This window comes from Triturus cristatus, chromosome 2_2 (assembly GCF_964204655.1).
Source record: "Triturus cristatus chromosome 2_2, aTriCri1.1, whole genome shotgun sequence".
NCBI lineage: Eukaryota > Metazoa > Chordata > Amphibia > Caudata > Salamandridae > Triturus > Triturus cristatus.
The window spans coordinates 476,453,048-476,467,098 of NC_140582.1; the positions used below are offsets into that span (position 1 = coordinate 476,453,048).

General features: G+C 42.6%; 1 protein-coding gene across 2 annotated transcripts in view; it reads left to right on the forward strand.

Moving 5' to 3' along the window:
• The window catches only part of PRDM5 (PR/SET domain 5), a 687,250-nt gene that overhangs the window by 50,124 nt on the left and 623,075 nt on the right, over positions 1-14,051 (forward strand). For both annotated transcript variants that reach the window (XM_085641579.1, XM_085641580.1), the window contains exon 2: positions 2,281-2,364. In XM_085641579.1, coding sequence (XP_085497705.1) covers positions 2,281-2,364 — 84 coding nt within the window. The remainder of the gene's footprint in view (positions 1-2,280; positions 2,365-14,051) is intronic.

The window sequence follows — 14,051 nt, forward strand, 5'->3', positions numbered from 1 at the left end:
ACGACTGGAAACAAGCACCAACCCAGCCACTCATCATTCTGAAGCCAATAAAAATATGCTCCATTTGGGTTGCTAATAACAGACACTTAAAGCACTACCAAACCCTAGAATTGATGAGAAGGTGGTATAATTGTGTACATACATTGAGAAAACCCCGTGGTGCTGCACCAGCAGTACGTTCAGTGCAGGGCTCACAAGCTCTTTCCTAACTGGTAGGAAAGATCAACCTGGCATTTCATCCTTCCTGGACCAATCCAAAAGGATTTGCATTTAGGTTGTTAACAACACTTGTGTGAAACTCTGCCAAGCCCCTGGGTTTGACAGTAAGGTCTGTTCAGGAGGAATATTTTGTGGTTTACTTTAGAGTTTAAAGGTTGCTTAAAAAGGTCAGACCCTGCATGAAATCCCTCAGCTCTCATTTAATATTTCTGTAATTTCAGTCGTTCCATGGTCAGTGGCTCTTGGATTTCCTTGTCAAATCAGGAAAGAAGCAACCAGGTTTGCAGCTAGGACAGGGCACAGGAAAGCAGAGTGCATCTGTTGCACAAAAGTGTGAAATGTAAATAGGCAAAGGCCCTGACCCAGCGTCTCATCCTTCCAAGGCTGGTAAAAAGGAGCCCCCTATAAGTTTCTATTCATAGTAGTACAAGCAACGAGAGGGGGGTAAGACATACACAGCTGCAACAGCTCCGAATGGACCAGCAGCAGTAAAGAAGAGTGAAGTGCAGCCAACAAATTGTAAGCAATAGTGTCTCACAAGCAAGATGCATGCACTAGCACATGCACTCACAGACTCAACCCTAGAAAGTACTCTTTCTGAACCAAGATCTAGGTTTCTTCCAAGTTTGGTGTAATACCGTTCAGCGGTTCGGGCTGTTGTCGTGTCTAAGATCCCTATGGGAAATTACATGGGTAAAATGCATTTTGGGACCCACCCTTTTTCTCAGCCCCACTTGACGAATCACCTGAAACTTTCCAGACAGCATCTAAAGTGAGTGGCAAACTAGTTTTGAAAATTTCATGAATCTTTGTCAAACTGCACCAAAGTTATTAGCAAAACAAAAAACGCTTTTCCTTTGGAAACTAGGTTCTAACTATAACTACCTACTGGCTACCGTCAGTAGGTAATATATATATATTACACAAAGACACACTCTTACCTTATATATACTTACCTTGTGATGTAAAGCATGTGCTGTTAAGGCATATTCATGGTAAAGTATTCGTGGTAAAGGCTTCTACTGTAAGGGTAATGCGTGGTAAAGGCATTGTGTAGTAATGGATGTGTGGTACAGGCATTCTGTTGTAATGCCTCACTGTAAAGGCTGTTTGTAGTTAAATTTGATATTATCTCAAATTTCACATATATTTATACATTCTATTTTTCCATCTTGTGCTGGTTCACCAAACTGACTCTGCAATGATATCATAGAATGACAAATGTGGAATGCAAACATGCCCTTTTATTCATTAGCTGTACACCAGACATTCTCAAATGCTTACGCCAAGATGGCAAATATGGCTTTATATCTTTGAATAAGTAAATTATATCTTTAATTAATCCCTCTCCTTCCACAAGATAATCATCTTTGAAATATTTAAAAGTACAAGATGACTGGGTTGAAAGCCAATATTGATAGATTCATTGGTGATCACCGAATGGTCAAAAAGATCTGCACTTTGATGCTTTCCCATAAGAATCTGTCAATATCAATGTTAAGTTGATCGATGAACAAAAGATAATCAAGCTGAAGGTATATCGACTCTTTTGTAGTATGCTAATTTAGTCAAATTATTTATGGCTCTTAAGAAGATATATATTTAGACACATTTTAAAACTGTGTGGTGCTTCTAGATAGCCTTCCTTAATACTTAACCAAAGATCAAAGGAAGCTTCTGCAGGCAAGAAAACTATGCATAAATTGGAATTTGCAGCGTAAATATTCAGAGATGTGAAAGTGAATGTTTTAAGTGCCTCAGAATATTTTGGTGCTTCTTTGTATTGACTAATCCTAAACCTGAGTTTTTGCCAGGCTGTTGCGTAATATCTGGCAGTGGTTGAAAATGGATAGTCTTTTACAGAAACAATAAATCATACATAATGTCAAGTTCGTTTTATCAGCAGAAAATTAAACAATTGTTAACCTTCCTTGTGGCAGTACAAGGTCAGAACGACTTCTGAAATGTATACACAAAGAACACATGGTGGAAAGGTACTACACATGCATATGTATCCATCTGTATCAAATTAAAAACAATTATTTTACTTTTTTTTACTAGGGAGAACGATTCGGGCCATTTGCTGGAGAAAAACGAATTCCCACGGAATTGGAACAAAATATGGACCCCAGACTAATGTGGGAAGTAAGCACAGTATATTTTATCTAACATTAGTTCATTGAACTTGGAAGAGATATAGATTTAAGTATATTGTAATAGTACACATCCAGTGCATATATTATCTAAAGGTTTGTTTTTTCATTTGCTAGGGATCGAAGGCATTGTTCTGTTAGTTGTATAATAATCACTTGTTGGTCAATTTAGACTCAGTGCTAGAGTTCGTATATTAGTAAATCAACCGCCAAGCAGGTGGTCATTTATAATGGATTGATAGGAACTGCCGTCACAGCGTTTGCGTACAATGCATTTCGCTGTTTGGTACAGGGCTCCGTCAGCAGGTCAGAGCCCTCCACCAAACTGTTTTCCCGAATCCCGAAATGGGATTTTCTTTTTGAAAATAAAAAATAAAATGCCCCCCCTCGCTTTGGAGTCATATCCCATGGCGAGGGAGACATTATTTCTATTTTACTGTCCCTAATTGGCAGGGTTTTCCTGAGGGTGATGCACAGTAAAAAATGGCTATATGTCTGCCCATCCTAATTGGGTGGGCAGACATTTAGCCGTTTCTTTGACGTCCCATACTCGGTCCGGCCTTTGGAGAGATTTGGCTACGGTGGTGATGGAGTAATCACCACCCTAGCCAAACCTATGGTCCACCTGCATCAAAATCCAGCACTGGACCATTATCTTAGTGGTATAGGAACTCCGTCGTCATTGCAGCGGAGTATCTATACCACCAAGATATAAATCGAGCACTGTATCATGAATGCACATTTTCAACTCTGGTATATGTTTTTTGACATTTATCCTCCATGGTATTTGCTTTATGGGTTATTTAACTCATGCAATGGCGTGGACGCAGACTCATCAACAAATAGTGAACCAGCTACTGATGAAGTAAATTAGGTACAGAAAAGAATTACTAGTTCCTTCGTGGAAGCTGCAATGAAGGTAGCGATCTCATTCAGAGTTAGAACTGGCTTCACAGATTAGAAGTCAGAAAGAGAAGTTGTCATCTGTCTTTAGAGCCATGCCTCAAAGTCAAGGCATGTTGGTGGGAAGGGATATTGCCTGTAAAATATTGCTAAGTGTATATTATAAATAAATTAAGAATAGGATTTTAATCTAAGATCAGTTCAAAGTAGTAACTGAGTCCAGACGTGTTGAGGATCTTCAGATGTTTATTTGTAGATAGTTACAGGTCATGCAGTTAAGTCCAGTACAAAACCCCACCAGGAGCAGCCAGCATGCTGCTCAGCCCTTCTGAACTGACATTACTGACTCACAACATTCTGTAACGCATTATCCATGGAACATTCTACTGGCAGAGCATGAGTTGACATGAATAACATCAAAGCCAGGATACTAAAAAATGGTAAGCCAATATAGGGTGTTCAGGAAGGGAGAGATAGTTGTCGCTTTTTCAGCCAATGAATGAAACTCCCAGCAGAAATTTGAAGGTTTTTAAGATGATTAAGTTGATGTTCGTTTCATACCTAATGGATTAATAAATGGATAATTAAGTTTGATTTGAAAAAAGATTATTGGGACCCTCATGAATTAAAATTCAAAATAAAAAATTATTAATTTCACCGAATACCGAGTTGTAATTTGCGATTTCTTGTTTGGATTCGGTAGAAGTGGTCTCAATTTTTGATAGTCACATTCATTTTTTTAAGTGCATCACATTAGTTAAGATCTGTGCGTCATCCAGAGTTTTCGCCTCTTACAGTTGGTCTGACATAGTAGTAATACTGAACCTCAATGATGGCTGTGCTCTTATTTCCAATGGGTAGGTTTCAGTTGGAAGAAAGATGAACTGAATACTTTCAATCAGATATTTATACGGATAACATTGAAATACATATTGAAATGGGTGGAAGAGTCTAGTATTGCAGTTGGTCTGGGGGACGTAGCCAAGTGCTGATGGAGTAGGATGTAGACCGAGACACTCCCAGCCAAACTCCACCAGTCAGTCAGTCAGTCATAACCACTTTAATCGATTAATTAAAATCATAAAAGTACATCACAATAATTCATACACATAAAAACATTACAAAATACAGTATAAAATAGTTCACATAGGGGTCGACCAAGCCAATAAATGTGCCCCTAACAGCAGCATACAAACTGAGCATCAAGTTTTTTCCTTATCCTTACCGCAGTTACCAAAAAGTTAGCAATATTAAAAATTATCCATGGGGAGTCAAGTAATTGAAGGTACATCAGTGCTGGTTTTACTTGGTAAAAACCTCTCCCTTGTAACAAAGGTAAAATATACTTTTACTGTGTAATGATTACAGAATAGGATAAAGTGCGCAGTGTCTTGGATTGAACTGTCATCGCAATTACACAAAGCGGCATCTTCTGGTTTGCACCAACCTTGAAAGCTACCTAAATTAAAATGTATTAGATTAAAACGGAATCTTGTCAGCAGCCAGCGGTGAAAATGGTTCGAGACTATCTTGAGATAAGGCTCAGTCTGGGGGGAAGTTAATAATAAAAAATGGGCCCTTACTGATACTTTATTGAGTTCCTCCCCCTCCCGCTCTAAAGACCTTAGAATCAAGAATTGGGCTTTAATCTGCTTAACATCCCCCTTAGCAATTGTTTCCTGGTTGTCATAGAGCTCAGGGCGCCCTAAATTGTAAAATGTTTTCTTAATATGCAGGAGCCACGGAATATCTAGAGCTCTATCTAGACCCATACAGTCTTTTAAAATCAGTCGATTTAGAGAGGGTTCAGGGTTCAGCCATATTTTCAACCAGAATACCAGAGGGGCCAGACTAATACGGTCAGAAACATAATCCATTCCCAATTCTTGATGTATTGAAAAGGTCGGGGAGGACTGGGGGACGGAGAGGATAGAGCGAAAACATTTATTTTCACAGTTTGTACGCCCTCCGCTTTTTTGTACCCCCAGATGGCAGCTCCGTAGGTCGCTAAGGCCAGACATTTCGCCCTGTAGATGGCAAGAACTGCCTCACATGGTTTGCCACCCAACCGTCGAGCAAAACTTAATATAGCTGAGGAGGCTCTACCTACGCTATTCTTCTTAGCTAAAAGCTGGGGGGTCCATGAACACCTATCATCAAACAGGACCCCCAGGTATGTAAATACCTTTACCTTTGTAACCTCAACTCCATTGCAATAAAAGGTTTTTCCTCTGTTTTTACACATACCCAGGGACATAACATGTGACTTAGTGCTATTTACCACTAAATCCAAAGAGTTCATGAACTCCCCAAAGGAGTTCAGTAGTCGCTGCAAACCCAGAGGGGTACGTGCCAACAACACGGAATCATCCGCGTACAGGAGAACAGGTAAACCACTGTTCCCTATACGCGGAGTGTCCAGGGAGGCCTTACCTAGGGTAATATCTAATCTATTGATATATAAAGTGAAGAGTATGGGGGCAAGAATGCAACCCTGGCGAACCCCTCTAGATGATTTAAAATGTTGTGTGCATTTCCCCTCATGAGACACCCTTATAGCAGCATGTAGGTCTTGGTGCAAATCCGCAAGAAAAAGGACCAAGCAAGGATCAATGCCCATTTCCAATAGGATCGTCCACAGCTTTGATCTGTTAACCAGATCAAAAGCTGTGGACAGATCCATACATGCCAAATATATGGGACCTTTAATTGATTTAGTGTACTTGTTGATTAGCATGTACAAATTAAGACATTGGTCCATGGTACCTCTACCAGATCTAAAACCATATTGGGCCTCTGATAAAATCCCCCTCTCCGATACCCAGTCTGAAATTTTGTGCAAAATCACTTTGCCCAGGATTTTCACCGCTGAGTCAATTAGCGAGATGGGCCGGTAACATCTCGGGTCCCCCCTCTCTCCCTTTTTAAAAACCGGTACAATGATCGATTTGGACCAGGACTCCGGGAACCCATTCGCCACACTAGCATTAAAAACGTTGGTTAAGATGATACTCCAGAGCTCGAAGTCACCTTTGTAAAGATCCAAGGGACACCGTCTGGTCCTGGGGCTTTATTTGAGGCCGAATCTTTTATTGCCTTACAGACTTCATGTTTATTAAAGGTTAGGTGGTTAATGGCGGACGGTGTTTCAGAGGCCTCAGGGTTGACCAAGGTTATATTACTAGCATAAATTTGTTCAAAGTGCGCCAGCCACTCCTCCTCTGGGATATTTATATCCAATGGGGCATTTTCTTCACCTGTTAGGAGTGGGCTATTGACAATGTTCCAAAACTTGGCACTATCCTTGAGGACCTCTACCGAGATTAGGGCTTCCCAGGCCTCTTTCTTAAATTCGTTTTTACGCCTCTGGGTAGTTAGTTTATAATTTTTCCTTAGGTTAGAGATTAGGGCCTTATCCCGAGGTTGTTTTTTCAGCGCAATTAATAAGGTTTGATGGGCCCTAGAACAGCTGGAATCAAACCACTTTTTCCCCTGTGATGGGCGCGGTTTGCTGTTAATAGTAAGGTCAGAAGCAACCTGGGAACAGATGGAGTCATAAGCAGAGATAATTTCTCCCCCCGTAGAGGAGGGGTCCAGACACTTCCCAAACGCAAGACTGTTGTTTACCAGTAAGTTTTCCATAAAATCCTCTGGGACTACTTTGGCCCATTTTAATTTCCTTCCATGATCACAGGAGACTAACGTAACAGGTGGAGGTAGGGCCAGGGTTACATCCTTGGGACAAAAACCCTTAACTAGAACTAGAATTACAGGGTTATGATCACTAAATGGGGACCGGAAAACAAAATACCTAAAGACCCACCTTAAAAGAGCTGGCGATAAAAAAATATAATCGATAATTGATTCACTTTCCCCCGCTTCAAACGTCGCAACCCGTTGACTCTTGGATAAAAGACAGGGCTCATACAAATCCGCCGATTGAAGAAGCTCTTCGAGGGCTTCACCCTTAATAGAGTGTTCAAAATGAGGGGATACAGCGTGCGGGGGGCCATGTAAATCAACAATCTTACAGTTATCTATACAAAGATGAATATTAAAATCACCCATAAAAACAATTTGTACCAAAGTGGTCTGACGTGTCCTATAAGATTCCAAGAAATGTAATAAAAAACTAAGATTCCCGTTCACAGGAGCACAATCCCCAGCATTATAAAAGTTAATAAACAACATTTTGGGTTGCGACTCTAAACTCCACCATCCGCTGGTATCCTGACTCATATTTTCCCCATCTGACCCCATGCTGCACGGTACAGGGTTCCCCTTCCCAGTGGGGACTTATTGCGGTGCCCCAGGAGGGTTATTGTGGTGTCATCCTGCTGTTTGTGAGGATCAGGAGGACCACGTGGGCATCATGCAAAATTACGGCGCACCTTCATTGTAAAAGGTGCGTCCTGCAAGAGCTACATCCATGATTGCACTCTGCACAGAACCAGCCCCAATCGGGGGTCAGGCGAACAGAAAACCAGGCGCCTTGCAGGGTGAGTGACGTCAGCGCCGCTGCCCCCAGTACTGCGAGTGGAACACCTGGGGTGCAGAGCAGAGGGAGACAGGCTAAAAAGAATTGCCAGCTGCTGGTCGGACGGCCCGCAGTCCCCCAAGGACCCTCAGTGGCGCACAAAGACCATAGATAGCCTTTCATGATAAGTAAAATGGTGTGACATGCCCTGGTGTGCGAGGTCTGGGCTCTCCTGTGGCTCCAGGCATTGGTTTGGGTGCAGCCTGTCAGAGGCCCCCAAAGAGCACTGGGAAGCCTCGAATCACTGGCAGGAGACTATGGAGATCCCGCTGCTGCTGGAGTTGTGGGCTGCCACTGTAGCAAATGGCGATTGAAGGTGGGCATCAGGGATTGCGGCGCCCCCTGTCCTGAAGAGTCCTGAACATATTGGAGGTGGAATCGGAAACAAGTGAGCGCTTATATAGTCAGGATTACATCAACAATCGCTTTAAGGAGTATTATACGTCCCTTTATGCCCCATCGCCTGCCTTCCGGCCCCTAATTCTTGATAAGTTCTTGGCCCAGGTGACTCTTCCGGTCCTTACGACAGAGCAGGCTGAGGAGCTGGGTGGTGCCATTACAGTCCAGGATGTGAGGGCTGCCATTAAGGCCATGTCACAGGGCAGGATACTGGGGGCGGAATTTTACGACACCTATATGGTGGAATTTGCGCCTAGGATAGTCGATCTCTATGCTGCTGTTCAGGCCTTAGGCCATAAGGCCACTTAGCTGTGTCCACATGTAAGTGCTGGTGATTCCATTACTGAATCTGACGGCCCCCCACATGATGCTAGGGCTTACCGCCTGTTGTCCAAGCTAAATGTCGACTATAATATACTTAGTCAGATATTGGCTAACCACCTTTTATCCCACATACCAACCTGATCCATCTCGATCAGGCAGGTTTTATACCTGGACGCAATATGACACTCAATATCTGTAGGCTTTTATCGCTCTTGGCTGATGACTGTAGACAAACAAGGGGCGGCGGTCATGGTGATAGATATAGAAAAAGAAGCTTATGACAGCCTACGTTGGGACTTCCTGTATCAAGTCATGTCACAGATGGGTCTGGGCAGGGCTTCATAAAATGGACTCCGCTCCTATATTCAGGTCTACGGCACGGGTTTGGATCAGTAGTAGATCAATATCTGACTTCTAGTGTAGTCTGACGTGGGACTAGATGGATAGATGTTGTTTCCGCTCTGCCTTTTACATTTTGACATTGAAGTGGAATTCTAAGCGAGCAGTGCATGCACTGGAGAATTTTATAAAGGGGTGGAGATGTGAGGCACTTCTCATTTCGCGGGCTTGTATGCTGATGACATGTTGTTGTTCCTCTATGATGCTGACATGGATTTCTCAGGAGTGATAGGACTTTGGGAGGGTATCAGGCTTGTGCATCAACTGGCAGAAATCCAACGTATTCCCATTTTGTGGCGATGCACCTCCACCATGAGATTAGCACTGCATGACGTGGAAGGGTACCTGCCTGAACTATCTAGAGGTCAAGATTTACCATGACCCTCGAGACCCTCTGGATGGTAATATGGGTGCAGCTATTAGAGGGCACTACATACCAGTGTGTACTTTTAGACAACTTTTCCGCTGTCTGTTGCTGGTAGTATCACTGTGGCTGAAATGGTGACACCCCCTAGCTACTTTACTTTTTTTAATGTCGCCTCTGTTTGTCCCCCCTGACTTTTCCGAGACCTTGAGACACTGATGATTGAGCCAGTGTGGGGGAAGGGCAGATGACGAGTGGCAATGTCCAAATTACAGCGGCCAGTTATGTAGGGGGGATAAGCACCCCTGACTTAGAAGTTTATTACGTGGCAGCAGAGATGCAGTGGTTCAATCAAAGGATATAGTCCTGGTTAAACCCGATTGAGGAGGCACACTAATTGCACCCCAGATTCTCGTGCCCTGTTCCGAGTTCTCTTGACCCCGATCAGCGCATTCAGGGTGCTTCCCAGGAGTTGCTGGTTGGTAGGCGCTGTTTGCAGCGCTGCCTGCAGGGAACCCATACTCTAGCGCCTTACTCACCTGACCTACTGTATCAGTGGCTGGAAGTGGTGGCTCAAAGTGATGTGTTGCATGGGCTGTCAGAATAGGCTGCGTATTGGGTGACTAAAGTCTTGAAGATTTAACTGCAGAGTCTGACCTACCTGTGTGCTAATTCTTATTGCACCCCTCTGTCGGACCTCTTGGGGAAACGGGAGGAAGACTTAGAACTCCAGATTGCAGATGCATACTGTGCAGAAATCCTAAAAATCATCCCTGCTGTTTCTCGAATTGCCAGATGCAAATTAATAAATTTCTATTGTTTGTGCAGAGCTTATCTCACGCCTGGCAAAGTCAATAGGTTTTACCATTCAGCTGTAGCGACCTGTCCCAGATGCACCGAACACGGGCCTGAGATGTTACATATGGTATGGTCTTGCCCCTCCCTATCAGAGTTTTGGGCAGACGTGATAAATTGTATTAAGGACATTACACAGCGTACAGTTCCTTGTACTCCTATGGTCTGCTTACTTGGTGGACTTCTGTGCCCGAGCAAGCATAAAACTGCTATGAGATTTACGGACCTGGCTCTGCTCCTTGCGAAGCAAGAGATAAAAATGCATTGGAAGTCCACAAGGGGTCCTAAAATAGATAAATGAAGGGAAGAGCACGTCAAGTGGGAGAATTCTGAGAGCGCCATCTTGCTTTGAGAAGTGAAAAGGGGACGTGGTTTGATTGATAGAGCCCGTGCCACGGAGCATCTGGTGGATTGTCTCAGGGACCCTGAGCTGGACACCCTAGAGGGTTCTCCAATACCTGGGAATGGATTGGATGGGGACCCTGCCTAGGTTCCATCGATTCTGGACCTTACAGGCTCTCTGAGGCTTTTATCTCTGCTGGGGGACTAGGCAGCCACCAGACTTCCATTGTTGGAATTTACATAGGACTGCATGGCGTGAGGTGTGAGGTGTGGGTTGGGAGGGATTAGGGTGGTAGGTAGGTTTCTCTGTAGTTGGGAAGGGTCTCAATGCTATTGCACTATGTACATTGATGCCCTACCTTGGTATATTAGGTTTGGACCCGTTACACAATTGTTGTACTGTGTATATGACCACAAATACTCATGCTCTACTGTGCCTAGGACTGTGATGATAATGTTATAACATTTGGTTTAAAAAAAGAAAATTGGAGTTAGTCTGTTCTTTAGAAAATAAATGTAAGTGACCACCAGCTGTCCTAAATGCACCCGTGCTGTGCCGCTGTATAGTGCTTCTGAGAACTGCTATAGCAAGCTCATATATTCATCTATTTTTAAGTTTTAAAATGCACAGTGTGTCTCCTTGGGTTTCTTCAGCGCACTGGAAAGCCTTGAAGATCGAAAGTTAGCTCTAGTGTTTGTGAGGGTCATTAGAGTTCCATAGTGAGATAGGAACCTTGTTCAGTGTTCTTTATCTGCAGCTACTTCATAAACCTCAACTGTAGGCATGTTCTGTTTTCAGCTGTTTTGTTAACCATAAAGCAGGTTTAGGTTCTCGATGTTCTAATGTTCAGCACCTTGAGCACACAAGGATCTTCCTCCATGTTTAAGCATTTGAAGGATCTTTGGGTGATATGATGAGCAGTTATTGACTGGAGATTGCTGGGTGGTGCATAATAGAGGCATAATGTGTTTACGAAAATGGGCATTTGCCCAGTAGGCTTTGTGGGCAGGGCATAGGACCTTGAACATATTCCTTGCTTCCATCGAGAATCAGTGAAGTGCTTTTAATGCTGGTTTTATGTGGTCTCATTGTATATGGTGGATTTAGTAACCTGTTGAGCTTTGTATCAAATGTTGTTGCCTTTTGTAGTTCAACTGATAGGGGGTGCCTGCTATTCATTAGTATTCATCTTTAGTGAGCTTTCTTGAAACATCTTGCAAACCCTTTATATTGATCAGAATTTTACTAGTATTTGTAGAATCACCTGTCATTCACGGCATGCATTTTAACTCTCTTAATTTAAAATGTATATTTAAGGATTTAAAATGTATATTTAAGGGCCAGAATACTTGATTTAACGAAGCATGACTAAATCCGCCAAGGCTGCTCACTGAGCAGAAAACCATTCTATATTTTGCAGCTAATTTACTTGAAAATCAGAGCACTCTTACCTATTCAGCCCCAAAGGATAGATGATATGGCATTTGGACATTTGTTTTCAACATAATATTATTTATTTAAGTTATAACTCCTGTTCTTACCTATGATAGAACCCCTCAACAAGGTCATTTGCATGCATGGGACTAAGCAATAGGGGGCGAAGCTAGTGGTGTTTAAAGAATACAGTTATCTTTGATTACCTCAAATCTCATATGCTGAGTTCCAAATGAAGCTCTCGAACTTGTTAATTAGATTTAACAAAAAACACAGGGATCTTTTTTCAAAGTACTATGATAAAGGACTCCCTACCCTATCCTATTGTGTCCGAATGTAGTTGTCCCTTCATTTTTCAAGTGCCATTTATTAGTTCTCTGGGTAGAGGATTTTAGGAGCTTTGAGGCCTTTACTTGAATCCATTTGATGGGAGCTTGGACTGCTCTTTACAGACTGTTTAAGTTTGCATTTTTATTTACCAAAATCTATCTAGTCTCATATTCGAGGAAAATAAGAGATATGTTAATTAAGTAAATGTTCACTATCGACTTGTTACTAAGTAGGTAGCGCAATTAGACACAACACAACTATTCACTGATTCCAGCACTGCCATCATGGGCCTCGATATGTGTTAGCCATACTTTGCTGTGGAGATACCGAGGGCCCAACTTACATTTTTCAGTTGGTATCTCCAGAGCAAACTCTGAGCATTATAAGTTTTACCCCAAAATGGGGAATAAATATTCAGACCTGGATTTACTAGGTGCTTTACCAAGAAGCGTTTCACCTTTTCAGAGAAAAGAACAGAGACAATAAAGGCATTGGGGGAAATTAGGATTGAAGGGCATACTTGAGCCTGTTCAGGGGGAATATTAGCTGCTTCCCCAGGACTGCTGCAGGGCGCAGACGGGAGCCGATCAATGCTTCTACATGCAGCGTTTGCCCTGAGGTAAATCTCACAGCTCCGAAATTATGGGGACTGAAGTTTTAATCCTTGATACTTCTGTCTCAGACACACTTGTATTTGATTTTTATTTTACCTATAGTTATCCCTCCGAGTGAAATAACGCAACGTGTAATAAGGGCCTTAGTTTTTAGGTCGAGCCTAGTGCCGAGCGCTTGCGCTGCCCTATGGGAGGCTTCTTGTGAGCAACTCCAAACTTCCCCGAAACTTCTCTGTGTGGGTGTGACTCCGCCCACACATTTGATTGGCCTTTGCCTGTGGCTTTCAATAATGAAAGCATGCAAATGGCCAAAGGCGGGTGCATGTCTTCTTTAAATGTTCACTCCTACGGCATTTGGGTCTCGGGAGCGAGCAGCGGCGCGCAGGGTGCAGCTGCATTCCTGATCGCATCGTGGATCCGGCTACTAAATAAACACAGCGCGGTCGCTTTCTCTTTCATGGACACGCTTGTGTTGGTTGTTATTTCCTATGTGAAAATGTGTTCTAATATGTGTGAATGTTATCCCTCAACTCACTCCCTCTCTCTGCGCGTGCGACCAGAAGTGCACAAAATCAGCAAATGTGAGCTCAATGCATAGGATTAAAAACCATAACATAATTGTTTTTTCAAAGTCGAGTTGTGTAATATGGTCCAGGAGAACAGAAGTCGGATACTGGTTTAAGAAAAACGTTGGTTTTTTTCTAAATTTTGAGGACATCCAAGCATACATTTTTATGTGTCAAAAATACTTGCCTTTCCTCTTTATATGCAATCGAAACAGCAACATCCCTAACAGTTGTGCCATTCAACAGCCCACTAAGCCTTTTTTGAGTGAATCTCTGTGACATACTTTATATAAAACCGAGCTACGGCGCGAATTAAATTTCCCAACATGGATATATTTCTGGGTCATGATGAGAAATATATTTTTGATGACTAAAGTATTTTTAGCTTGTTATTTGCACTTTAATGAACTGGTCTGGTGAACCCGAACTAACATGTTTACTTTATCTTGAGACATGTCTGAAAGGGTCTGACCGAGGATTTTTACAAGAGAAGCTATGCTAAAACGTGCTTTAATTCACATATAGGGGCATACGTTTATTTGTAAAACAAACAAAAACACGCGTTCCGGAAAGATTTTGCTGAGCATATATTTTGTTTGAACTCCCAGTAA